The following is a 26,967-nucleotide window of genomic DNA, read 5'->3' on the forward strand; positions in this document are numbered from 1 at the left end:
AACTACATGGAAACTTTGTGACTTTTGGGGTTTTAAAAAACATTAAATATTTATGCAAACCAAATTTGACCTTGATACTGACTGAAAATCTAATGGGTACTCATCAGACTTGTGTATGCCGGAGTGTGGACAGCAGCTCTTTGGCTCACAATAGTCAATGACTCAGGAGGGCACCAGAAAGGGCAACTAAGATAATGTGGCTCTTTGCCCAGGCAGTGATTTGTACAGGCAGATGAATAGAAGCCCATTTGGGCCCCTGTAAAGTTCTGTGACGGGGCGTTTGGTGTCTATCACTAATTGGCTCTGGTTACTGCATTCTTGTGCGGAGTGCGTCTGGTGTCAAGACTTTGATCAGTGACTAGAACTAAAAGACACTGATGCATTTCACTGTAATGTAATGAAGAAGGCCAAACAAACAAGACACAGCAATCATGGAAAGAAAACTTTGAGCACAGCCCTTTCTGCTTTGATGAAGTTGTTTCTTATTTTTCCACATTCCTTTAATACAAATTTTTTTTTCACTAAAATAACTTAATTCATGGATAAAGAAGCATCTGCTTTGTTATACAAGGATGAAATGGTCATGAGAGACTAAATAAAAACCTGAAGAAAATAAAACAGATATGTTTTTACATTGTTCCACTTCTTGGTTTGAATAAAAGTGAGAGCCACTCTTTTGTTCAAGTCTGCCATGTGGATTGTTAATTCGGGGTGAACACACAGTCACCCCTCTCTCAGATAAAGCAGTTGAGGTTGTAAAAATGGTCCTAAGGAGGTCAAGACATACCATTGAATCCTTTGGCCATCACCCTAGCACCCATTGGTAAAGGGACACTGGCCAAAAACAACACGGCATCACACCACTAGATCTTAAGAAGTGCGTGAACAATGACGCGTTCGAGTCGCTCAACCTTCATGCACTGTCAGTCGTCAAGTTCTGGCCCCCGTTTTGCAGATTACCTTGAGTGTTTCCTCTAACAACACTGACTATTAACCTCAGCACAAATACAACCGGCCTTTAAAGTTCGAACGCAATCAGCAAATTGCTCAACCTTCACCTTTACTTTTAATAGCAACTACCTGTGGCAACAAATCTGACAATGAAAACAAAAGGAGGACTTCTTGAGAAATGCACTCTTAAAGGAGACATATCATGCTTTTAAATCCTTCCTTTTTACATATAAATCATACAGTTGTGGTCTATACAACGCGAAACTGCAATGCTTGGGTCTGAATTCCTCATTATTATAGCTCCACAGGCCCCTTTTCAACCCCTTTTCTGATGCGCTTCTGAGAGCAACTCGTTTTGGGGCGGTCTCTTCAAATGCAAATGAGACACTTCATACCCCTCCTCTCCAGGTTGCAGAGGTCACACTCGGTTCAACGTCACCCTGTTCGGCCATCTTTGTAGTTTGATAGAACAGATACAATTATCTAGCGGCGCAGAAACTTTATATTCACACACTATTTACAAAATGTCAACAACGGAAGATTTGTCCATCCAGCCATACATGTTGGAGCCAGAGTCGGACCCGGCGGAGCGAGATGAAAATGACGATGATGCACCTTCAGAACAACGTCTTCATATGGATGTAACGCAATGGTGTGTTACTATATTTACACTAACTTCTCCATCCATGCCCATTACTACAATACTGCCTGTATTACAACGACTATTTAACACAGAAGTTACATTATAATCTAAAACGAGCACACAGCGCTAACATATGAAGACGGTGCAACTGCTAATGCTAACAAAACAATGACAGGGACGTCTTATCATCACACTTTTTAGCGTTATATACAGCTTACCGAAGTGCTCTGTTCGTCGTCTCCATAGATAGAAGGAACTGACCGCTCAATCAGACCAAGTCTTTCGGCAAATCCTTCTTTATACTGCCGGAGGTTGTTGAAGCAGTCGTCCTTAAAGTGATTCGCGCACACAAAAATGACCTTACCCACAGATGTGGGTACATTTCTGTGAAAAATAAAACTCAACCAGGCACTTCGAAAAGGTTCTGATGCTGGGAGACGGTGTAACGAAGCTTGTGGGTTACTACATCCAACAACCGAACATTTCGACTTATCCTCTCGTAACTTCGGTTGGACTACAAAATCGCAGCGAGAAACAAAAATGGCGGATTGCTCGAAACGTCGATGTCCTAATTTGGCAGTTCCGCTGAGAATACTGTGACGTCATTGTTCAAAAAACGTAATAGAGAATAGAAAAATCGAAACCGATCGCAAAATATGACCAAAACAGAATATAAAGATATCAACGGAGCACCTGAAGAGACTACTTTGAACTTTTCTGTACTTCTAAACACTCTAAATATACAACAAAATGCATTTAAGGGCTAAAAAAGTGGATTTAGCATGATATGTCCCCTTTAAGAGTCAAATCACAATTACAGGTAATACCAAGACTTGTTACGCTGCTTTGCTGGAATTCAGATACACACAACTTGTCAGTGCAGCACTTCCCCCCCCTGCACTACTTAGGTTCTGCTTCCCTTGTGGTCACATGGCACTGCAGGATTGGGTGTGGAGTGCACCGACTTTATTACCAAATACATGAAAAGAGCAAGCCCCGGATCATAATCGTAAAGCAAACTTCACACTGCATTTGTGACCGCTCCCATTTCCAAAACGGGAAGTCGACCCACGTATATCGCATTCCACCATCATCTCGCACGTTGCATCATAACGAAAGTGATCTGGATGCTCCTCACTGCATTTAGATCATTGTGACAACATGAGGAAACGCTAACTTAACATGTAGTATCATTGCATTATTTCCTTCCTGACAGCAGATGAGCAAAGTGCACCATGTGAAATGATCTTGCCCGACTAAAATTCAATATTTTTTTAAACACATATCAAAACATAATTCACTGCTCTTTCTCTGACTTCATAAAATTGTTGCCAAGTTAAAACACAGTTCCTCAGAATTTATTGGGTAACCATGGCAACCAAACTCTAAACAAAAGAACAATAATTATCACAAAGAAAGGGCAGACATCACCCACCTAGTAAAGGATTATAAAGGGACATCTCATCCTTTTCTTTATCAGTGAGTGTGTTTGTTAAAGAAAGCACCATTTTTTCATTGGGCGAGGACAGCTTACGAAGTTGTAGAATGGTGATGGAAACACGGGGAGGTTTCTCTAGGAAGACGGCATGAATTTTTGAGGTTGGTCTGTCGGTCTGGGACAAAATGAACGAACATCTTAGGAAGATTGACATGCACAGGATCAGGTGTTTCAGTTTTGGTAAAGAAAAGTATGGGGCCTCTTGCCCCCTGGAGTAACCCTTGCATGCCTCAACTCTCCATACATCAGGTACCCCACTAATTACACCAACCCCCCAGTCCTAGTGTTTCTGCTTGCGGTTTCTTCCTTTATCCATGAGTGGCTGTTCTGTTCTTTGCACACTAACCAGAGCTCTAATCCATCAGGGATACATTTCAGGGGAGCCTCCAGTCCTGCTTTGCAAACTGCACAGCTCAGTAAATGGGGGACCGCTCCTCTCCTCTGTTGTGTAAGCAAGTGATGTTATACAAGCAGTCACGAACAATCAACCGAATAAAATAATGTTATGCTGTTACGTAACCGCGTGTTCACATTATGGGTACTCGGGTGGGCTGCAAGTGTGCACGGTTGGGAGAACGTCGCGGCGTAAACTATGAGCAGCATTCCAGCGGCCCATTCATTCATTCATGACGGGGCTCAGTTCACCATATGGACCCTTTGACTGCTCAGCGCAGGGGTGCAAAACTGGTCAGACGAGAAAGAGAACTGAAGGTTTGTCGTTTTTGTCATCACACTATTTACACTGTAGCGTTTACGCATTATTATACTATATACACATTATTTTCCCTTTTATAGTCATTTTTCTATTTTGTGGTGAGGAGTCGCATGTGTCAGTAGAAAATAAGCATTTTTCCATCCTGTAGGTCCAAGTGACAGTGATTTTACTGATTCCTATAGCAATACTTTTAAGTTGCTATTGGACCTACAGGTGTATTTAAAGCATGCTGACTAGTCTCAAACTCAAACGCATTACATAAATCATAACCACTTCCCTTATGTGGTCACTATTCCACTTGTGCTGCCAGAACAGTAATGACCACAGAAGACATGAAGACGATGATTAGGTGTGTGCATGTGACAAGTAAGTGATTCAACATGGATGGCAGAATGAGCATTGCCCAAAGTATTACACCCCTTCACTGTCCTCCCTTCCTCTAATTTATTATGATGTCATTTGTTCTTTTGCTAAGACGTAGGATTTATAGGGAAATGCCATTTGTCTCCTTTCATTGCTCTGTAGTCGAGTTCTGACGCTCGTCCGCCCCGCTGACCATTGTCAGCGTGGGCACCCCTCTCCACATGCGACATACTGTGATGCACAGTGTAATCTGAGGCCTTTCTATCAGAACCAGCATTGACTTCACGAGGAATTTGAACTACAGAAGCTCGTCTGTTGGATTGGATCACTCAAGCCAGCCTTCGCTCGCAACATGCTTTTCACTCTTTCAACCACTTTTGATCGACACTGACCACTGCAGACTGGGAACATCCCACAAGAGCGGCGGTTTGAGAGAAACTCCGACCAAGTCGTCTCGCCAGGACAATTTGATCCTTGTCCATGTCACTGATACGTGTCCGATTTTCCTGCTTCTCTAACTTCAACCAAGGGAACAAAATGTTCACATGCTCCCCAAGACATCCCATCCACCAAATCGGGCACAGACAAAGAGATATTCAGTATTAATCACTTCACCTGTCCATGGTTAGAACGTTAAGACTGATCTGTATATATTGTAAAGCCCTATAGATGGGAGTTATGGCGCCATAAAAATAGGCCTTGTTTGTGCAAGCTGGATTGTCAGGTCACACTGGCTCAAGCCTAGGCTTGTACAAAGAGACATATTTGGAGGATGTATAACAGTGTCAAGTTTATGAAACTGGAAAACCTATGCCAGTTAACATTAAAACTCCTGTAGTATAGCTTAAGAGGTGGACTATTGTACAAAATTATGTTTCGATTCCTTTTATTGATTGCAAAGTAGCTATGGGTAATTTTAAATCTGTAAATAAATTTTTTGTACTTTGTACCTGAGATATATTAATGTGATATGTGCCCATTTAGCTTGCACATCACGCTGCTTTTCATATGAAACAAAACACCAAAAATAACAACCAAAAAAAAACCATTCAGAAAACAGTAAGGAGTTGAAAAAAAGGGTTTTACATATCAAGGCACCTAAAGCAAAAACAATCTGTTCTTAGGAAGCTCAAAAGAAGACATAGACACTTTCTTCCAAGTACAATAACATCTTATCATCGATATTAAAACTGCCAATGAGCTGTCAGTCATGTGTAATACGTGTTTGCAAAAATACAAAAAAACATATTCCAAAAATACATCAGATGTGCCTTTCTGTGCCAAACACAGACAAACAGGAACTTTCAGTTCTCTTTATTTCAGCGATAGTTGGGAGGCGGTTACACCAGACTGGATCTAAAGAAAACTGCATGAATCGGACACAAAGCAAGGGACAGACGACATTTTGAAGAAAAAGAAAAGCCAAGTTGAAGCAGTCAACGAAAATGAATGGAGGAATGGCAAACCACTGTCATTAACTACAGGGGTGTTACGATAACAACAGTCAACAAAAAGGCAGTATATTAGCTCACCTGTACTACGGGGCTTTCCAGGAGAGTACAGGTTGTATACATGTACACAGACGCTTAAACACACCAGACACTGGCTGTGCAAACAAAGTTGGCCTGGGAGTATAGATTCTTTTTTTTTTTTTTTTTTTTAAAGAGTTTAATAGTAACAAAGACAGCTTTACTCTACATTTTATGTTTTCACTATCACTACGCAAGAAACACTAAAGTGTGATGTCTTGATGCGAGCATTTCTATTGCATCCCAGAATGCTTTTCATGTCTAAAGTAGAGCCTGGTTCCTGTCTTGGGGGTTGGGGGAGTGCTTCTCTGGTGTATGTGAGAATGCCTCTTTTCTTTTCTTTTCAGCTGCAGGTCTTTGGCTCTGTGGGCGACGAGACGCCAGACTTACGAATCTATCATGTTAATGAGGCAGGAATATACAAAATGAGGAATAACAACAATGAAACAAGTACAATTACAACCTGAAACAACCAGGCCATTTGTTTTTTAACCCCTCGGAGCAAAGTGCTATGATTTTCCACGAGTCCGAAGCAGAAGCAGTTATGACTGCAGGTCACAGAGAAGAAAGGGAAGCTTCTGAAATGAATCAAGAGTACCACGGAGGCACAGACAGGCATAGCTAACAATCCTTTTCTGGTGGCTTTGCATAATGCCCTAGGCCAGAGGACGAGGGGAAGAAAGACAACCACAATGTCGGAAGCACAAACAACGGCGTAAACTAGGCAAAAAGTGAGACTGGAATATACAGAAAGGCAAAAGAAGAAAAAATGAAGAAGCCAAGAGGGTTGAAAGTGGCAGCATGTGCGTCAGTGTGTGGACTGAGTGAGAGCTGTACACACACACACACACACACACACACACACAGAATGGACCAGTGGCTTGCTCAGCGCATAGGCACACAGCTGCCCACTGACAGAATGGAGCTCTAATAGGGCCTTTTGCCTCAAACACAAAGACGTTGCAAATGTGCGCGTCTTCAGCACACATTGGAGCGCAGAGCGATTCCCTTTAAAAACCCTCCGGTCTTAATTGCTCCCATAAATTATGGCTATACTATGTTCAAAACAAGTCTACAAGCTGACAATACCAGAGCTGGTGTTTAGCACAATTGCAGAACATCACGTTTTTCCTTCGCGAAAAAGATCTGAAGCGTTGAGTGATCGTCAGGAGAAGAAATAAAAAAAATAGAACTTACTTCTTCTTTTTCAGTCAGATAATTAGGCTGAAACCTCAGACCATTTGTGTGGCACAGAACATAACAAACTTCATTTAAAATGTTAATTTTATTCATTTCACTAAGTAATTTAATGTTCAGTGAGTTAAAAAGAACGTTGGGACTATAATTACTCCAAAATCCCAATTGTAATTCTGTTGCCCTCATTTTGTCATGGTGAATTACATATTTGTCAGCTATCAATTATAAATTTCCCTTGCACATGCACATCTTCAGCCAGGAAACAAATCACCGGCTCCAGCAAACGACATGTTTGTGGGCTTACGTGACAAACTTGGGACAGATCAGAAAAGCTTGTTCACACCGAGCTGTGACATTCCAGTAAAAGTTTATTTTCGAAATCAAAGGAAGGTGCAGCCATGATTATCTTCCCCAGACTGAACGGCAGATGGGGAATACTCGGAGCAGGTTTTCTCTAAGCCTAACCAGTATTTGTGAGGCTCCCCTATGAACACCCCTTTGTAATTAGACACTGGGGCTGACGTGTGATTAAATCTTTGCCTGGCTCTCTTGCTTCACTGCCAAACTGAACTCCAGATACACTTTGCATTTTACTGAGGGAAATTGTCTGAGCAGGCTTCTCGAGACAGATGGTAACGTTTCCTGTTTCGTGGACCAGATTCACAAGCCGCTGCAACAAGTCAAAGTCAAACACTACATGCAGCGACGGCGGCTTCAAGAAACACTTACAAGCAATTCCAAATGAAGTGCTGTGGCACCAAAACCAGTCCTACGTGATAATATGTTTATGTTGTCCACAACGATCGATCGACTGTCATTTTTGACCGAAGAGGGCAAAACACAAGTATAAACACTTACTTCCTAGACCATTAAGGAAAGGAAACAAGAGTGACAAATAGGCAGTTTAGAGCCTCGCTGTCTCAGTGCCCTAAATTGTGGGTTGATTTCATTTTAGGAGGGCAAATAAAGTAGTTTCAAGATGAGCTCTCAGGTGTGGGTGGCCTCAACATTTCACAATTCCATCTTATCTGTTCTTTATCAGTGCTTATGTGATTTTAGTTTTGCGATGGTATAATCACATAAGTTCTGCCCATATTCCGTTGCATATTGTCTAGATAACTTCTGACTCTCTGTGATAGCAATGCAATATACAGTGTGTATTTTGATTGGTCTCCAAGGATGCAGCCATACACAATGGCTAAGAAAACGGTAACAAGGTGACGGAAGAACAAAGCTGCAAATAGTTATAAACATTTTATTATCCTCTGATGAACCCTGCTTAGTGAGGGAGGGTAATTAGTAACTACACATCAAGATCGAAAGAGGGAAGGGAAACCTGAAAGTGTGGTGCAGATTGGTAAGATATGAAAACCCATCTGAGTCAAAGCTTTCAACCTCCTCTCATGAGCTGCGGTTGGGGAGCTGTGTCAATGTATGCTGCAAAGCAACCACACCGCCTCTCCACCTACAGGTACTGACACCAACCTCAGCTTTATTGCCCTGGCTGACAGATGAGGGGGACTTTCTGTGCCTCTGAAGAAGGCTTTTCAGCAAAACTAAAATGCAACAACATACTGCCTCACATCCTGATGCTGAAGTGTAAACTCTCCAGGACTGTCACAATAACATAATGTGACACCCTCGAGGACTTGTACGCTCTTGACAACTCCACTTTTATTCTTTATCTGATCTAAAGATGGCAGACAGTGGCGAAATGCTGAGCAATTCAGTAACAGAAACAACTACAAGAAAACATGTGCTCTCTGGATTGTACCCAAAAGTAATTGCACAGTTTCAGTACTTGGGGAAACCCAGCATGAACAAACATAAAAGATGAATGTCTGAAGTACATTTACAAGCAGCGTGCACTTAAACAAATGACAAAGGTCCTGTTACCTGGCCAGCAGAGGCTTTTTCGATGTTAGGCCATCTTCAACAGAGAAAATGGAACTGTCACGATCATAAAAAGTAGAACAGAGAAAGTTTGTGTCGGCTGCAGCCTGCAGATCAGCGTCCCAGGAGCAGGACCGAGCAGGACTGCGAGCAGCTGAGAACTGGCTGCTGCCTTCAGCGCTCACTGCAACTACATCCGCATCCGGGGGAGGAGAGCATAAATCCGAACCGCTACCAAACTGACAACAACACGAACACACCGGGTTACAGTGTGTTTGCCTTTCTAAACACACGAGGCTTACGGATAAACCAGAACACTACCGAAGAAACCACCATTTTAAGAGAGAAGGTGCATTTACAACTACCTACCCCCCTTTTTATCAGTTGGTACATTCCACTGTGGTTCTCTCTCAGGCATTTACAATCCTCATGTGTTCCTAGCGTTTCATTGATGTTAAAGGGACAAATAGGTGTTAAAATGTCGATATTTCAAGCAGACCACTCACCTGAAGTTGTATCAGCAGATCTAACACTCTTGCTGGCTTCATGCTTTAAATAAAACAATGTTCCAAACGTCCAGATTTAACTTTGTGCTGTGGTAAAGCTCACGTGGAAGAGTGTGGCATTCCGCAAAAGACACACTAAAACCATGTAGAAGTGAAGAAAGGGGTGTTTTCCACTCTCACGTACTGCAATGGAAAGTTCCCTGCAAACATACTGAAGTAATTCAATCAGTCCTTGAAAATCCTATTAGAAGACCTTCAAACGTGTTTCCAGGGAGATGACGTTAAAAATATAAATATTTGCAGTATCACACTTGAGAGGTTCAAATGAAATCATGGTATTTGTGCTGGTAGGGCAGCCAGTGGGCTATGGCATGGAGTCTGAAAGCCTTATATGAGTGGAAGAAAAGTGTAGCTTCAAACATGTGCCAGCTTCCCCCCCCCCCCCCAAAAAAAAATGTAAGTGCTGACTGTGGTGAATGCAGTGCAACAGCTCGTTCAAGCCAGCAAGACCCCGGGTTTTATTTTATAGGAATAAAACTCATTTAGAGGTGAATGGAAGTAATGGTCCAAAGTCTGAGCATATGACAGCCTTTTTAACTTGCTGACTGAGTTTAAAGTAAACTGAAGGGCTTGTCTGAGACACGCTTAAGTTATATATCTCAAAAGAACACATGGACATAGAACTTTCACTTTTCAATAGTTTCGCTATAGCATAAAGTGCCCTCAAGTAGTGATATTTTACGTGACCTTTCCACATCAAACATGTTTTTTCATTGGCTTTCCTTGGTAAGACCACCTCTGCAAGGGAAAACAGTAGTCTATATTTAATATGCTGTTACAGCAAAGTTATAACCCGATCAAAATGTCCTCAGCCAAATGTTTTGATGACAATGTTGACCCACTTGAAGGAGGGCAAACTTTTATCTGGCTGGAGCTCGATGTAAGACACTTCACTTCATGGGAAAATTTCGGAGAATTTAAAACGTGGGCATCGCATGCACATCCAGGCAGGATATCCAGAGCCTTGTAAATTTCCAGGCAGAAATTCTTGTAAAGCTTGCATGTGTTTACTCAACAGTGCACCTCAACGTCATCAGCTCCCATTGGGCCACAGGCCCCGCTTGCAATTAGGATCCAGGGTTTGGCAGTTATTAATGATGCCATTGAGAAAGGAAATGGCAGACAAGCTTCACTCCCACACAAGCCGTGGCCTCTTATTTATTCATTTTGTGTCATACGTTCTTAATCACGGTCCTCGGGACCCCAAGCGCTGTTGGGTTTCCAGCTCAGTCAATTGGGTAGACGCTATTCTTTGCATGGTATGAATGATGAATGTAATTAACTACCTTGTAAGACAGAACACTGGTTTTCTCGGGGTCAGGACTCACAACAGGCTCACTGCAATGTCATTTAAGGGATACAAGATTACTTATGGACGGACCAAAAAAAAAAAAAACCTAAACACAACAGATGTTTATGTTTGTTGTTCCAAATGCAAATATAAAGCTAGACATCAATTCCAAAAACAAAAAAAAACAAAAGCTATTCTCTGGCTGACTTTGTGTTGCTTTTTCAAACATTGCAAACAAAATAGGTGTCAGGAGGTGCAAAAGCTTAGTGTTCACTTATGAAGGGAATGTAAGCTGCATCAAATTAAAAAAACTAAACTAAAACAACCCAAATGTGAAAACTCATTTTCAGAAAACGTACTGTCTGAATTGAATTGTTTAATCTCTGTAGCAGCTCATTGTGATTGAAGGTGTTTAATCTTTACTCACATACTGTTTCAGCCAAGGGAGTATAGTTGTATTTTTGTATGACCTAAAATAAATAAAACAACCTTGATATCTGCTGAACTAACGTGACTCAGATACAGGATTATCATAAATGAGTGTATAAAGAGATTTTTTATCAAAATATTGAAAACATTTTTTTTTTATTACGATTGAGAGAAATGTTTTACCAAGTTGTTTTGTATTTGCTTCATTGCAGCTTATTTCTTGAATCAACATGATTTATGTATATTGCTTAAAAAAGACATAAAATTTCAGTGCAAAAGAGAGAGGGAAAAGAAAAAAACAGGTTTCAGGTCCGATTGACTACAAAAAGAAATGATCTTTATATGCCATATCAGTGTTTTCTCTTGAAGATGAGTGCTGCCACAATATTGCCTTTCTGTCCTCCAAACTGGAAAGTGGGGGTGGGTAGCTCCTGTACAAACTCAAATCCTGCAAAGCAACATGGGGGGGAAAAAAAAAAAATGTACAGGTTGAGAAAAGTTACTTGATGGACTTCAGCATAACATCAACACACATGCCGCAAATCTCCTACCTTGGGCTTCGGCTTCATCAGTATGAGGGTGCAAGACCTGCAAGTCAAGAAATATCCATCCACCATCTGTGGTGCTTCCTGGGGTCTAGTAAAGAAGTGCTGTCAGTGTGACGGATGAGCTCTCAAGGCCCTTTGGCCCCCTGCAGGCTCTCCAGAGTGACTACACTGACACGTGTGACGGCTAATGGAAGCCTGCCGAAATTCTTCCTGCAGCATAACAATCTGCCAGGTAACTGTTGCGAATGTGACGTTGAGTCCGTGTTTTGACTGAGGGTCAGACAGAAAAACCACGCAGCTCTACTGCTGCTGCACGCCAGAAAGACACAAACCCTTAAATCAAGCCGACGCACACTCTACAGATCAACATGTTTGGCCAGCGTTTTGACCCTTTTACACCTCAGCAAACATGTGTTGAAAAGGTTCCCTGTGGAGACACTGAGTGAACAAAAAAAAAAAGAAAAACTACGCTTTGCTTGCCAAAACCCTGAGAGTTTTCTTTCTTTTTTTTTTTTACATACTTAAAAGAAGGCATATTTTAATTGATTTGGAGCTCAACGTAGGACACAGCATGCAAATATAACCAGGATATCCTAAAATCTATTCAATATTGTTAGAAATAGTTCAAATCTTTGTAGTTTACTTTTTTTTTTTACATTTTAAACAACATCCTTTTTGTTTGTAGAAATTTAAAAAGGAAATCGCTCCATGTATACCTGACGAGGGACCCATTTTAATACTATAATCAAAAATAAAATCAGCCATGAGTGTTGAAACAGCATCCATTCCGATATTGATAGATGAAGATGGGCTACAAAGGAAAACTAAATATACTAACCACAGCCATTGCCTCCCAGTTACTTGCGTTACAGATTGACGTTATATTACCATATTTAAAGGGGTTTTATCATTTCTTCTCACCTTCACTGAATCTCTCCAGCAGCTGCTCTTTTGTCCAGTTACAAGACGTGATAGAAAAAAATCCGTTGTCCTTCAGGGCATCTTTTAGAGTTTGGACATACAGTTTTTTGCCTTCCGCTTTGTTGCCCGGATTCAAGCTGATTGCATCGAATGTTCCTTTGTCGATGCAGACGTCAAAACCCTTCAGTTCTCCCTGGCAGTTCAAGAAATCCATCTCCTGAAATCAAAGCAAAGGAAGAATAAACCGTTAGCAGCAGTTCACGTGATGGAGTTTTCTGACCTGCCACACCACCAGTGAAAGGATGCCTTCATCTGGACCGAGGGCAGAACACCAGATCTCCAGGGTGAGCGCAAGAGTCACATGTTAAGAAATGGCTCACAAAATATGGGATTTAATTGTGGTTCAAAAGAGACTGACACGTCTGTATATTGTTGCAACGGATTTGAGTGCGAGTCTACAAAGCGGAAAATAACCAGGAAGATGCTAAACAAATGGATGAAGATGAAGTGTCAAAGCAGCAGCAGACGGTGCCGGAGGCAAACAGAGACAGGGCTTCACATGGATTTAACACTCCGAATGACCGCCGAGAGAAAAGTACATTCACACAAGTTATTCTGGCAAATTAGAAGAGTGTGGACGCCAACATACCACTTCTCTCTCACATGTACACAGGAACAGCCACTACGCTGCCTCTGTCCACCTAAAGTCAATATTGACATTAATACCGGCCTTTCTGACCAAGAAAAGCACAGTGATGCACATAACTTATATGCAACTCTATTATGGAAACTGCCTTGTTTTTCTTGCATGTATATGTTAGTAGCGGGTGTGTTAAATCCTGCATGGACATCTGAGGACTCGTTGCTATTCGATTCATCCATCACTTGTTCATCGGTAGACCCTTTGCCAGGCGAAACATTCAGGCAGCGTTATTGGGACAAATTTCACAAGTATTTGTAATTTCTTCTAAGCTGAAATCGTTGGTATTATTGTACAATTTCACACGTGAACCTGAGCAAACAATGCACTTGGAGACGCTTTTGGTAACCATGCTTCTTTTATACGACTTCATGGGGGGGTAAAGGGAGGGTATAACCAGTAACGACAGGTAGCCACTCATTATCACATTTAAGGGTAAAGGTGCCATCACCGAGCAGCAGCCCTTTTTTAATAGTGAAAACAAAATGCAAATCTAGCAAGTGTAAAAACAAGAAAACTCACCTTTACAGGGACATTGGATAAATCCTCTGCTTGTAGAACACTTTTGGCCAATTCCACAGATGCTGGGGAATAATCTATACCAGTCAGGTTCTTGTATCCCTGTTTAGCCTTGACACAAAAACAAATTGGGCTGTTAATATTTTTTAAAATCACTGCATCAAGTTTTGCCATGGTTCTTTTAGTCTCTTTCTCAACAGAGTTCTCATTGGAGTCGAAGCCTCACTACCTTTCCAACAAAACCCACAGATTAGGTTAAAGTTTGTAGTGCAGGTGAAATCAGAACAGCGTTCGCACCAGTTCAACCAAGAATGCCCCGTTTCCCGTGCCAATGTCAAGAACTGAAGCACTTTCTGGGATCTTGGCTTTGTCCATCCATCGCAGCACACGGCTCATGCTCTCCTCCCCAAACCTGGCAAGAAGAGCAGAGACTTCAGTCCAAAAACAAGCTATTGCCACAGTCCAAAACCAATGTATAAAGTATCTTGTTTTATTTCATGAAACAAATACACTCATTCATCAGCAGAGTGGCATTACCATATCTCACCGACATCTCCAATGTCTTTGAATGTCTCAAGTTCTCTTTGGTACGTGTCCTCCCAACTGTGGAAAAAAAAAAAAAAGATATATTGAAACCACACAGTAAAAGTAACAAAATGTGATTTCATTTGATGATGTCTTTATTGTAACATGTTGCTTTTTGGCAACAGATTTTATACCACAACAATCAACAGCAACACGAAAGAAAAGCAGTTGTGTTTTGCGGCTAATCCTTCAAACGAATGTTCCTCAGAAGTGTGGAGCCTTTTAAAATGGATATAATCAGGCGTCCTTTCCAAAAGTAGACAATGTAGTCAGAAGAAGCATTATTACAAAAAATACATAAATAATCTATCAAACAAAATGTCTGACTTTTTGTGCATAGTTTATAAATGGATATTATGAATACAATTATATTTTGGAGTCTCTCAAAGTAAACTGAATCAGGTCAACTCCACTTGGTCCTATAGAAAAGATGTTTCAGCCCTTAGCCAAGAGGCCTCTCAGTTCTTACTTATATATATATATATAATATGCCATAATACTTCTCTCACTCATTCTAAAAACAATCATCTGGATCTAGATATCTGGCAAGCGTATATCTTATACCATGAACCAACCAAACGTGTTGCATCACATTCAGCGACATCAAGAGCGTTTCTCGGTCAACTCTTTCGCCTGCAATAAACAGTCTCTCACGTACTGACCACTTTAACCACATCCGATGATCTAGTATCTCACTAGAATCACAGACTCAATAACCCCATTTATATTCCGGTCACAATCCTCAACCGACACTGGTTCACTTGACTCAGACCTTGTCAAATTGTCTTCCTTCTTTTTGAGAAACTCCTCACTGACATTGTCTCTCCTCCAGCTCAATTCCATGACGCCACAAAACAGCAAAAATAACATAATTCCCTCCTGGTTCACCTTGTACCTCTCCAATCACTTAAAATTTGTTCAGTTAAGAATCTATCAATCCCAACCCTCTCAAGTCATTAGTGGAGTGCCCCAAGGCTCTGATCTGGGGGTCCCTTCGCTTCATTATTTACCCTCTCCCACTACGCAGCATGTTCTAAAATCATGGACCGTTTTCATTGTGATGCAAATGACACCAAGATCTATGTCCCTGTCACACTAGTTCTCTTGACTGTCTCAAAGACGTTCTTAAATGCAACAGAAATGAAACTGAAATTGCTGTTGTTGGCACGAACACCACACTCCGTAAATCTTTGCAGGTTTTCATTAAACACTGACAACTCTACAGCCCATCCCTCCCCTCAGGTTAAAGGTGCAGGTGTGATGTTTGACAGCACCCTCCCCTTTACCTCCCACATCAACATCATCACCCAGGCTGCTTACTTCCACCCCGGAGCCATCTCTCACCCTGAATAGCACATCCATACTGGATAATGCTTTTGTTGCATATTGTCTTGATGACTATAATGCCCTTATGTATTGTATTATTTACCATACAGATCGTCCATCATACACTTCATATGATACGCTCGTCCAAAACTCGACTTCTTGCATTATCAACTCCTGGAAACATGCTAACCACCATATGTGTATTTATTTATCTATCCATCAAACGTTACATATTGCACATTTTCAGCCCTGTGTAACCCTGTAAGGATGGAATGTCAAAATAAGTAACGGAGCTGAGCAATTTTCAAAGTATGAGCCTGAATCAGCTGCGAACCGGCGAGCTTGGATGCTGCTGCCGCTTGTAGCTTTAGAGCGCGCAGAGAAAGGATTACAATCACAAACCACCACAAGCAACACTTACTACTCTTTAGTTCCGAGTTCTGAAGTACCGAAATCTTCCTCTGACGACCTGTCTTCCTCCAAATCGGAGTTATTTTCACCGCCATGTGAGCTTTTCGTTGCGTCCTCCATGCTGGACGACTCGCCGACATTTCCCACAATGCCTTGCGCCCGCGGAGCGTGACTGCAGCCGCGGGGGGCGTCGGGATTGATGGGGATGTTTCCATCATGGCGGCGTCCATTTCAGGTTATACTTTTAGTTCTGTGTGTTATCACAGCGCCAACAGCAACTCGGATCACGTACGTATTTCAGACTGCGTCTGGTGGCTCTCATGTTGTGGTGGCCGAGGGCCGGGCGGCTGGGAGATGCATGCGATCACGAAACGCCTTCAGTCCGTGTTGATTTCCAGTGTCATCATCCTGTTGCTGTTAGCTAGCTTCGGTTCCGTCTATTTACCGGCAGGTTCGATTCAATCAGACTAAACCAACTTAAATCAACTGTGCTCCGTCTCGTGTCTCTGCACGAGGCTGCGCAGATTTATATGCCAGTCGCGCCAAGAGTTGCGTTGTTGTTAGTAAAGTTTGAAATTGCAGGAAATGTCCTGTAGCTGGCTAACTAGCATCTGAGCTAAGCTACCAAGTCAAGTGACTTCCGTGTGTGTCGGTGCTGTTCATATCTAAAGCCAGACCGAGCTGTCATCTCATGTGCTCAGTCCTGTCATGAGCACGCAATCACGATTAATTCACTTTCTGATTCACGTTGGACAGTTGCTTGTTATTTACTTGGTGTAGCATTGCTAAATTAGCCAATTAGCAACTTCGCTCATGTTGATCAGCTTTGTTTTGTCAAAAACTCAACTTATAAACAAACAAAAAAAAATACTGTTTGAAGTTGTATGGTTGACCTGGCAAAAGGTGTCACTGAGGGAAAATGTTTTCCACATGTTGAGACAATCTTTAACTGAAAGGCTGTTAAGTCTTCTACGGTGTGGTTGTTTACAACTGTAAACACTTGTGAAGTTAGCCTCGGCAGGTGGAGAGTCGCTTCAAGTTCTTCTACATTCCTGCCAGGAACATTACGAGCTGCTCACATTTCTCAGCTGTTTTCAACACGCCACATTTTATTCATTAAACAAATGATATGGCATTAAACTAGAGTTTACATACGATCTGTTACTGGCAGTCATCATAGTTTATACATTCATTAAAAAAACAACCAATTGTTTGATCTTGTCTGTATAGTATCATGTTATAAATGCCGTCCCCTAATTTAGAAATCACATTGGTGTGTTGCTTTATTTATGAAATCTTTGTAATTTTCAACTGATTTTAACATTTTTAAATATTTTTAGGATAGATCAGAATCAAATAGTTGCAGTCAATGGTGAGACATAAAATAGAAAGTCTTTATTACCATTATAAAATGTACAACAAAATTGGAGAGCTGATCCTCTCAAATGGAAATGCAACAAACACGAATAGTGCAATATTACAATGGGCTCACAGTTGTTCGACAATAGATGTTTGGGTTGTTTTGTGATGTGCAGAGTATGTGTGAATCAAATAATCTACTTAGGGTTATTGCTTTGACAAAGAAAGAGTCTTTCTTACCATTACTTCTGCATTTGCTGACATCTGCTTTAAAATGTAATTTAATGTGATGTCTGCTGATGGGTAAGACCAATTAAACAATTTTCTAATGAATTTACAACCAATGTGTTGTCATAATAAAGAAAGCATATTGATATTGTAAACCCACTTTAGAAAATACGTTTTTGTTTTCTCTGCTATTAGGAAAAAACATCCGTAAAGATATCAGTCCAGTTTCTCTGCCCCCTCTGCTTGGAACACCCTTCATATAGAAACCAAAATGTTCAGATTGCTTTGTCATTTCCATTGTTTTTTATGCAACAAAGCGCAAACTTCAATCAGTCAGTGTTTGTGTTTTAAAAGTCTTTTGCAGCGAACTAATGCACCTTAGTATTTTTTGAGAGCTATTGCACTTTACTCCAATCTGTTTTTACATAATCTGCGTTTCATCTTTTCAAATTTGTCCATAGTAATCTGCATTTTATCATTATAACTGGTGTATATTGTCAAATGTGTTGGTTTTACATATCATGATGTGACATGTGGCGTCGAGCTCCTGGCCAGGTAAAAGAGGTCTCGATCTTAATGTGTCCTTCTTTGTTAAATTAATGTAAACTAGAAAGAACGAACAAAGTGTTTCTCAACTCAGTTAAATGAGTTGGGAAATTCTGGCACTTTAAAAACAAAAAACAAAAAATCTAAAAGATCTTTATCTTCCAGTTATTGTCACAGTCACACATTTCAACCAGTTTGGTTACAGAAAGCCACGTGACTGTTTCATTCCGCTCCGTTAAGCACAACAGAAAGTGTCACAACTTCCCTCAGAAGCTGTGAAAAAAAGTCGCCCAGCTTTTAACACAAAACGCAACATAAAGGAACAGAGTGGTGAGGACGTTTGGACCATGTAGTGAATTTTGGATGGTGTGTGACGAGCAAACAATCCTGCATGGAAATGAGCCACTTGGTCTCTTCAAAACAACACACATTTTTCTCAGTATTCACTTTGATTATGACGGAGGGAGACTACAGCTTCAGCAACACTTGATCCATCTATTGTCGAAACATTTTCTGCCTGTCATTTTTTTATAGCAAATGTAATGTTTTTAACCATTTTCCTCTCATCCTGATGCTGTGGACAGGATTTTGCATACATACTTCTCATAGCTGCAACTCCTGGATCGTATCTTGAAAATTTCAAACTACCGGAAAGCAGAGGAATCCCAGACCAGATTCACCGCCATGTCACACGATAGTGTCATCAGAAAAGGCAGATTAACATTGAAGAACTTGTAGATCTTGAAAGTTGGATAAGTGCTCACTTATCGCACCTTTCTGACAATTATGCAGCCCATAAAACCTTTAAAAACAGAACTTTTCAACAGGTTTTTTTTTTTCTGTCTTTAAACCATTTGAGTTATCGCTGCATCCGTGTCTTAACTGGTGTGTAACAATGTCTTAACACAGGAGGGCTTCCTGCTCGGAGACGTCAGGCAAGAAGAGACGGTCAGCATCAGTGACACACAGATCAGTACTGCGGAATTGCTCCAAGTCGTAGGTGAGCTCCAAAACACAGACTGTCTGAAGCGATAACAAGCAGCTTGGTGACACACTTTACCTTTTCAGGTTGGATATTTTGGCATATCACAGCAAGAAAAGCACAGGTGTGAATAATAAAAGTGATTTATGGATAATCCTTCGCCTGATTCAGCATCTTGAACCCCGTTTGTCACGCTGCCATAACAAACTGGGTCACCACAGTACAACAGAGCTATTGTTGCTGGGTAATCCTGCTGTGACAAGTCAAAATGTCTGCCACCAAAAAGCCTTTTTTTTTTTTTTCCCCGTTTTATTTATTTTTTTAAAGACACAGCTTGAATAAGAACAACAGGTAATGAAAATTCTGTCTCATCGTCCACCTACACTTCTGTTTTCACTTCCATTGGTGGTTAAAAGCTCCTTTTAATATTGTGCACTTGTGTACAAATGGATAATTTAACCTTTGCTGAATTCAATTTACCACTTCATAATTCTTCCACAGCTGAACTTTGACCTCAGAGATGAGTAATTATGAACTACTTGTGGAGCTAAATAAAGTGGTTATATAATAGTTATTCCCACCACAACACACGGTCATTTAGATTTAAATACACGCGCTGTCACTTTACATATGTTTTTCAACGAACACGTATCACAAAGTGTACTTCAAAACATTTATCAGCGTTAGTGTTACAACCTTTTAAATTTTACTTGTGCTTTTTGGAAGTTGCCAATATTTTTGTTGTTGAACTATTAAAGAAGTTCCGATCCAATCCTAAGCTAAAAGTCTCTTGTTTTGATTTCAAGGTCCCATGATAATTGTTTTTCAAAATTTACTATCATCTACATGTGAGAGATTCTTGAATGAAGAAAGATAAAGATTCTTTAGTGAATGCAAGGTTTACTTCTGCTGTGGGTTCACACGCTACGCAAATATGTATTACTTTATGATGTAACAACCTTCCATTGTTTTTTTTTTTTTTTCCCCACCAGAAATCCATAACCACGATCCTTGTGCACAATTATTTAGGTAAGATATGAGCGCCATTCCTTTTACAGAGTGCATGAATAATGTCTGATTTATAAAAAGGTCATTTTTTTTTGCAGATTTGCTATTTATAACCGAGTGGTGTCCTCGGAAGCTCATAATGTTTTACTTTTACGTCCCTGTAAATATTCTGCTGCGTTGAGTAACAGCATCAGTTATCTTCCATCAATCCTCGCGCCGGCTGCTTTAATTTGACATTGGACAGTAGATGGCTCCATCAGACAGCGCTGAGTAATAGAAGTTGGCTGAGGCTGAGGACGAGCAGGGACATGATGAATCCTTTTGAACTCGCCTGTTTTTCTCCGCCGCTCTTTTCAGTTTTTACGACTACGCAGGCAAAGTCGACGAGGAAAGTCTCAACAGAATTCTTAAAGACAGGCGGAAAGTGAGTCACCTTTTTGTTTCACCACTTTGACTAAAAATATAACACCGTCATTTTAATTTTCCCAAATACTTTTTACCTTTTTTTTTAAAAAAGAAAAAATCCGTAAGCGTGTTGCTCTGTGTGTGATGGTGCTGGATTTAACCCCGCTGTGTCCCCGGCTGTGCAGAATGTCATTGGTTGGTACCGGTTCCGGAGGAACACGCAGCAGCAGATGTCGTTCAGGGAACAGATCATCCACAAACAGCTGACTCAGCTGCTTGGAGTGCCCGACCTAGTCTTCCTTCTCTTCAGCTTCATCTCCACGGCCAACAGCTCAACACACGCTCTGGAGTATGTGCTCTTCAGACCCAACCGCAGGTAAAAAACTGCATTGATAGCGTTCCAAAAATGTATAACTTTCTCCACACAACAGGGGTTTTAATTATGGCTTTGCAATATCTGTTGCCTGAGTTTTATCTGTGCTAATGTTTTTTTTTTTCTTTTCTTTTTTCCTCCCCCATTCAGTAGGTACCAGAGGATTACTCTCACAATCCCAAACCTTGGCAACACAAGCCAGCAGGAATACAAAGTCTCCTCAGTGCCCAACACCTCACTCAACTATGCCAAGGTCATCAAAGAGTATGGGTAAGATTTGGGCTCCCATGCCGCTGAGCTTGTTTATGCGACCATAAAAATGTGATTACCATGAGTGTTTAGATAATGGTATTTATCCGGTGTTGCGTGTTTTCATGTACATCCCTGGTTTTAATGTTTCACTCCGATTATTGGATTTGTTTTATAGTACCCGGTTTGCTCTTGTTGAACATGACGATGCCTACACTCTTAGTTTAGGGTTTTCTTTTATTGTGACATGACTCTTTAATGACTTTTAACTGGTGCACATTCATGTTTTTTAAAAAAAATATGTTTTCCACTTACATTTATTCACAGTCACTTCTGTTTTCTTTTTTCGACTTTTTTTTTTGACTCATGAAAAACTGTGATAGAATGATATAAATACGATATACGGGTAAACGTGCACAAAGACATTGATCTATTGAGCAAAGAGCTCGGTGTGTTAATCCAAATAATCAGATACCTGCCGCTATCCGATAAAGCGTATCGCATGATGCCGTTCACAAGATAAACTTGAATATCCTGATAACTCCAGCAATCACAGGATCTGATTTTTACTGCGCATGTAAACAGGCTCACTATTGAGTTCACACAGCAACACGTCTCCTCTGATATTAAAGGAAACCACTTTAGTCCAAGAACACGTGCCGCCTGTTATTGTTTTGATCCGACTCATCAGCGTCGCTTCTATTCAAGGACCGTGTGTCTTACAAGTAGAGAACCTTCGTATGTGGTTTACATGTTTTGTAGATTAGTAGTGAATAAATACGTTCAAAAGGCAGTATGCGACATCCAGCACGTGTCTCAAGTTACTCCTCTGTAAAAGACGGATGCCACCTGGACTGCGAGTGGGTTCAGCCATGTTGTGCAGAGAAACTTTCGCTGTGATAAGGAAGATATCCACAATTTGTTCACTGCACATCTTTGTTTTTCTGATCATTTTGATGAGTAAAAGGCGTAGGCTTGTGCTCAGCGATAATATTCTTGATTTCTGCATTTTGTCTGCAGAGCTGAATTCTTTGACAACGATGGCGTGATGAAAGATATTCGAACAATATTCCAAGTCTACAGTGCCCTGCAGGACAAAGTTCAAGTGAGTCGCTGGTGGATTCACTTAAAGCGTGTTATTTGGTCAAGGAAAATGCTGCCACATCGTGTGACCAGTTCCGCCTGTTGCTTCTGTCTTCAGGCAGTGTGTGGGGAGGTAGAACAAAGTGAGCGCGTTAAGGAGACAATTCAAGAGGACGTGAACAAAGTCAAACAACAAATCGCTCTCAGGAAACGCAAGGCAGCAGAAGAGGAGAGAAGTATGTATCTTTGGAGGATTTGATGAACTGGCTGTGTGTGTGTGTGTGTGTGGCATTGTTAAAATCCCGTATTAAGGTCATCCGCTTTGGTGTCCAGTGAGAAGAAAGATGGAGGAACATTCATGAACTGTTCCTTACCATTTCAGGTTCGGTGTTCTTGACTTTCATGACCTGAATAAAAAGGCCTTGAGATATTTCAGGTTTTTTTTGTATGACATGGACTGTCGGTAATCTAAAATTCAACCATTTTTAAAGGCACCTGTAGATGCTGTATGAGGGCTTTAATGAAAGCCAGCAACTATTATGAAATTCACTTTGGCCTCAAGATATCGTCGGAAAAGTCCAAGAACAAACTGCATAACAACACATGGGCATGTGAGCTCTCGGCGGAGTGTTCACAAAGCCTTGGATTGTGTTTTTCAGGTTGTGTCCTTGACTAAGACACTTTATCTCACTCGCTCTAAGGTTGTTTTCTTTTTAATCCTTTGGATAAAACTGCCTTCCAAGATATGTATTTTTTCAGTTTTTCTATTTGCTCGCGATTTGAAGTTGAACCCTATTTATTTTATTTTTTTTAGTGACCTCTTTTTCTTTCTTTCTTGACAGGGCTGCGTGAAGCTCAAAATGCAGACTCTCATTCCACGCCAGAGGAGAACACCGAACCTTCAGAGGCCTCTCTTCTGTCCAGGATATCTTTCCAAGCCCCCTCTGCCCCAGAGCGACCCAGTACCTCACCTAACCCACCGTCCTACACTGACCTTTTGTCCCAGGATGACTCTTTGCTCTCCTCGACGTCCCCACCGACTAGTGCTGCTCTTTTACCCCGGCCCCAGGCTGTGGGTTCTCCGGGACACCCTACCCCCGTCCCACTGGGGATCGGCCTGGGTCTGGGCCACGGGCTGGGCCTTGGCCTCGGCGTCAGTCCCAACCCCGTCGCCCCTCCCAGCACTCCCTACCTTGGCAATGGAGACGGGTCGAGCTCTGACTCGCTGGACAGACAAGCCGCGGGGCAGGAAGACGACGACGGCGACGAAGATGAGGACAGTAGCGAATACGAGAACTTAGTGAGCGAAGCCGCTCATCTGCCAATCGTCTCTGCTAGCGTTTTAGCTCAAGGCCGGCCAGCTTCCCTCAGCCCCGACGGGGACGCCCGTGGCTCACAGACCACATAGACATGCCCCGCGGCGTGAAAGGGACACTGGAGTGTGACACACCGTGACAGGTGGGAATCTGAAGCAATCAAAGATAGGCAAATATTTAAAGTTCAAAAAAAGAAGTGCCAGTCCTGAAAGTGAAAGGCAGGTGCAAAGTGGTGTCCCGCTGTGTTTCTGTCCATTTGTCCCAGTTTTCTCGTCTTACTGGGCTTCGCAGGCGCAACAGGTCCATTGCACTGAGGGGGAAGTCGTTTGTTGTCATGTTTTCTTTTGCTATTTGGCTGATGGAGGTATGCAAGTGTGAATCTGTCTGGTTTCAGGATCAGAGTTGATTATGGCACCGTGATTTATGCCAACTGGTTGGCACTGGCTCCCGGAACAGGCCCACGCTTTCTGTGCGTCTCGTCTCGTTTCGTCTTTTCCTTTCACGTGCGTTCACGTCATCAAGTTTGAGCACCCTCTCTTGCATTATTTTGTGTTGCTTTCTTTTTCAAACAGCCCATCACAGAAGCAAAGGGAAAAATAATACTCGGCCTTCAGTTTTTAAGAAAAGTAGACCTATTAATACATTTTTATTTTAAAATTGAAGAAAGAAATTATATGTATATGTAATTACAAATGTCCTTTACGTGCACGTTTCCATCATTTGTTTCGGCTTGTTTTCACGTTCAACAGTTTTTGATGATACAGTTATCTATATAACTGGTGAATAACAGATCTCCAAACTAAATTTACTCTGCCACTGCTATCATGGGTGCTTTATATATACGTATATATATATATATTTTTCTTTTTTTTGTCAGGTTAACAGTTAATCAAATTTGACAATGTCGATGTCTTGTTCTTCTTGGATAACACTGAAATTGTATGCGCTTTTCTGCACTAAACAGAATCTAAGATTTCTTTATTATTGTGCGATACCAATGCTGACATGTTGTGCCACTTGAGTAGTCCTCTTCCTCGACCACCCTGAGCCCAACTCGGCTCAGCTTTTGTGCATTGTATGGGGTTCACAGGGCAAACACAGTGTACTGTAGCTTTACTAACCGGACGCTTAAGGTTCCCTTCTGCTGCTGCAAAACAGAGCTACCACTAAAAAAAACAAAAAAAACTAAATACTGCATCTGTCTGTTCTTCTTCATATAATCTCTGGCTGCTGCTTCAGCTTTATATCGCTGGTTGTCTCAGTACTACTGATCATGTTTGTATAACCACTTTAAACTCACTCCTCACGGACTTAATCCTCTATTAAAGTCATCGCAGAAGGCCGGTTACCCCCCCGTAGTGTGTGAAATACAAGTGTAAACGGACACCGAGCAGCCTCCCTTCTTTTTCGTCTTTGCGTAGTCGACGGCAGACCGTGTGTATTCAGACCTGCTATACTTCTATGGACCTGGATAATGTGATGAAAACATTGTGACCTTGCTTTAGTATACAGTGCCTTCCACTCAGGGCAGTTTCTGTCTGCACACAGAACAAATTCATAGATCTCTCTGTCTCTTGAGAGATTCAATCATTGCTCACAGTTTGTTTTTTTCCTCTCAATAACCAACTTCTTGCCCTTTTATTGTTTTTTTTTTTTTCAAATTTTAGTCCTTTTTTATAAAGTGATGTTTTGTCTACTTGGTACAACTTAACTGCTTCCTCGACCGATTTTTCCCTTTTTATTTTACTGATGGCTTCCAAGTGGACCTGTATCTCATGGTTGTGAATGTTACTCTGCTTGCTTTATTATTTGAAACTGGAATTATGACTCTAAGGCCGAAGGGTATTTGTGTAGCAACTGAACAAGCCTCTGAGGCAAAATTGGTAATGAGGTAAACTGACATGCAAATGACTGCTTTTTAAATAGCTCTATTTTTATTATTATTATTAAAGGCAACTGTAACAAGGTATGGATTGATTAGGACATGCTCCTTGCATGAATGGGTGAACTCTAGACACTGTTGTATTCAGCATGGACGCACTTTTGCACTGCACATGGAGGGTGTCTTAAGATTGCAAGGAGGTTGCACACAGTCTTAAAATCGAAACATTTTGCAGCAGAAGGTGCTTTGCCTTGTGAATAACTTTTGTTTTCTTTATAATCTGTTTGTATGTCATGTTTTTTTTTTGCCTTGGAGTTATTTTACCCTGTTGTGTAATGCCAACGAATCACTGATCGGGAACTGGCACTCAAAACCTTGCTTAATAATCACCCAGAGTAACACAATCACACCACATGAAATGAAATGAAATGGCAAAATCAGAGTGTGGTTTTCTCTTGAGTACTGGACTACAATGGGGAAATGATGAATGTATAGTAGACACAGAAGGTGGGGGTAGCATTTAAGCAGCACTTACTGTATACACTTGTCTCAGTTGAGTGTTGTGGTGGTATAGATAATCCTGGTCCTCACACCCTCCGTGATTAGTTTTTATGCCTTTCTGTCTCACATCCTCTGGTTCATCCTTAACTCTGTGGTCAGAAAGAAAACCAGCAGGACTTTGTTACAGAAATCAACAGGCATAAAGTGTGTGAGGACTAACATTGTTAGGATCCTTTACCTTTCAATATCCAACCTAATACATATATACAAACATGTACTCCTACTGTATGGGGTGACCCTTCGCTTCCTCCCTGTAAATGGGCCATCAACATCAACACCTCCCTAAAGCACAGTGCACAGTCCAGTGCACAGCTTAAATCTCCCCGGCTTTTATCTGGGGTTATGTACCTGAAGAAAGTTGCCCAAGACATTGCTAGGATAAGCACAGAGAAATACGTTCTTAAACTGGGGATAATAAATGAGACGTGCATATGTGATATGATGTGCCTGTTTTCTTATTGCCAAACAAGAATATTGAGATTATATTTGAGAATACATTTTGCATTATACGTAAAATGTAAGAAATGAGATTATAGCTGTGCATTATATTATTATGCTGGTGCCTCCATCAGTGACATCACTTCAGGAGTTGGACGGGCTTTTCTGTAAACACACGCACCATCCTATGCACATGTTTAAAATCAGAATATATACAAATTGTAGAGCGGTTCCAGTGACTACATGTGTTCAAACACTAAATTAATACTAACTGAACGCTGAGAAGTGTTGCTGCCATGCATTACTGCAGATTGCTTGCTGCAGTATTTTTTACGATGACATCATTCCCATCGTCTCTTTTGAGGGGATACCACGTGGTTGCCTGCCGAGGATGCAACGAGCCGCAATGTATTGATGATATAAACACATTTATTTATTTCAATTGCACGGAA

At 41.2% G+C, this 26,967-nt stretch overlaps 2 protein-coding genes across 4 annotated transcripts in view; one reads left to right on the top strand and one right to left on the bottom strand.

Moving 5' to 3' along the window:
• eef1akmt2 (EEF1A lysine methyltransferase 2) overlaps nucleotides 1–16,733 on the bottom strand; it is a 20,289-nt gene extending 3,556 nt beyond the window's left edge. The window contains exons 1-7 of one of the 3 annotated variants that reach the window (XM_080481315.1): nucleotides 16,096–16,733; nucleotides 14,301–14,366; nucleotides 14,061–14,175; nucleotides 13,767–13,874; nucleotides 12,545–12,761; nucleotides 11,627–11,711; nucleotides 10,486–11,523 (exon numbers count right to left, since the gene is read on the bottom strand). In XM_080481315.1, coding sequence (XP_080337441.1) covers nucleotides 11,671–11,711; nucleotides 12,545–12,761; nucleotides 13,767–13,874; nucleotides 14,061–14,175; nucleotides 14,301–14,366; nucleotides 16,096–16,205 — 657 coding nt within the window. In that variant the 5' untranslated portion in view covers nucleotides 16,206–16,733 and the 3' untranslated portion in view covers nucleotides 10,486–11,523; nucleotides 11,627–11,670. Of the gene's footprint in view, nucleotides 1–10,485; nucleotides 11,524–11,626; nucleotides 11,712–12,544; nucleotides 12,762–13,766; nucleotides 13,875–14,060; nucleotides 14,176–14,300; nucleotides 14,367–16,095 lie in introns of those variants that run through there. The other 2 variants (XM_080481314.1, XM_080481316.1) reach the window with 2 other exon arrangements.
• abraxas2 (abraxas 2, BRISC complex subunit) lies at nucleotides 16,268–26,513 on the top strand. The gene is made up of 9 exons (XM_080481313.1): nucleotides 16,268–16,373; nucleotides 19,128–19,218; nucleotides 20,193–20,229; nucleotides 20,566–20,632; nucleotides 20,799–20,989; nucleotides 21,137–21,256; nucleotides 22,256–22,340; nucleotides 22,437–22,554; nucleotides 23,161–26,513. Exons 1-9 carry the CDS (start codon nucleotides 16,302–16,304, stop codon nucleotides 23,724–23,726), a joined length of 1,347 nt encoding a protein of 448 aa, XP_080337439.1. The 5' UTR covers nucleotides 16,268–16,301; the 3' UTR covers nucleotides 23,727–26,513.
• Nucleotides 26,514–26,967: the final 454 nt, after the last annotated feature.

The sequence above is a fragment of the Lipophrys pholis genome (assembly GCF_963383615.2).
Source record: "Lipophrys pholis genome assembly, chromosome: 15".
NCBI lineage: Eukaryota > Metazoa > Chordata > Actinopteri > Blenniiformes > Blenniidae > Lipophrys > Lipophrys pholis.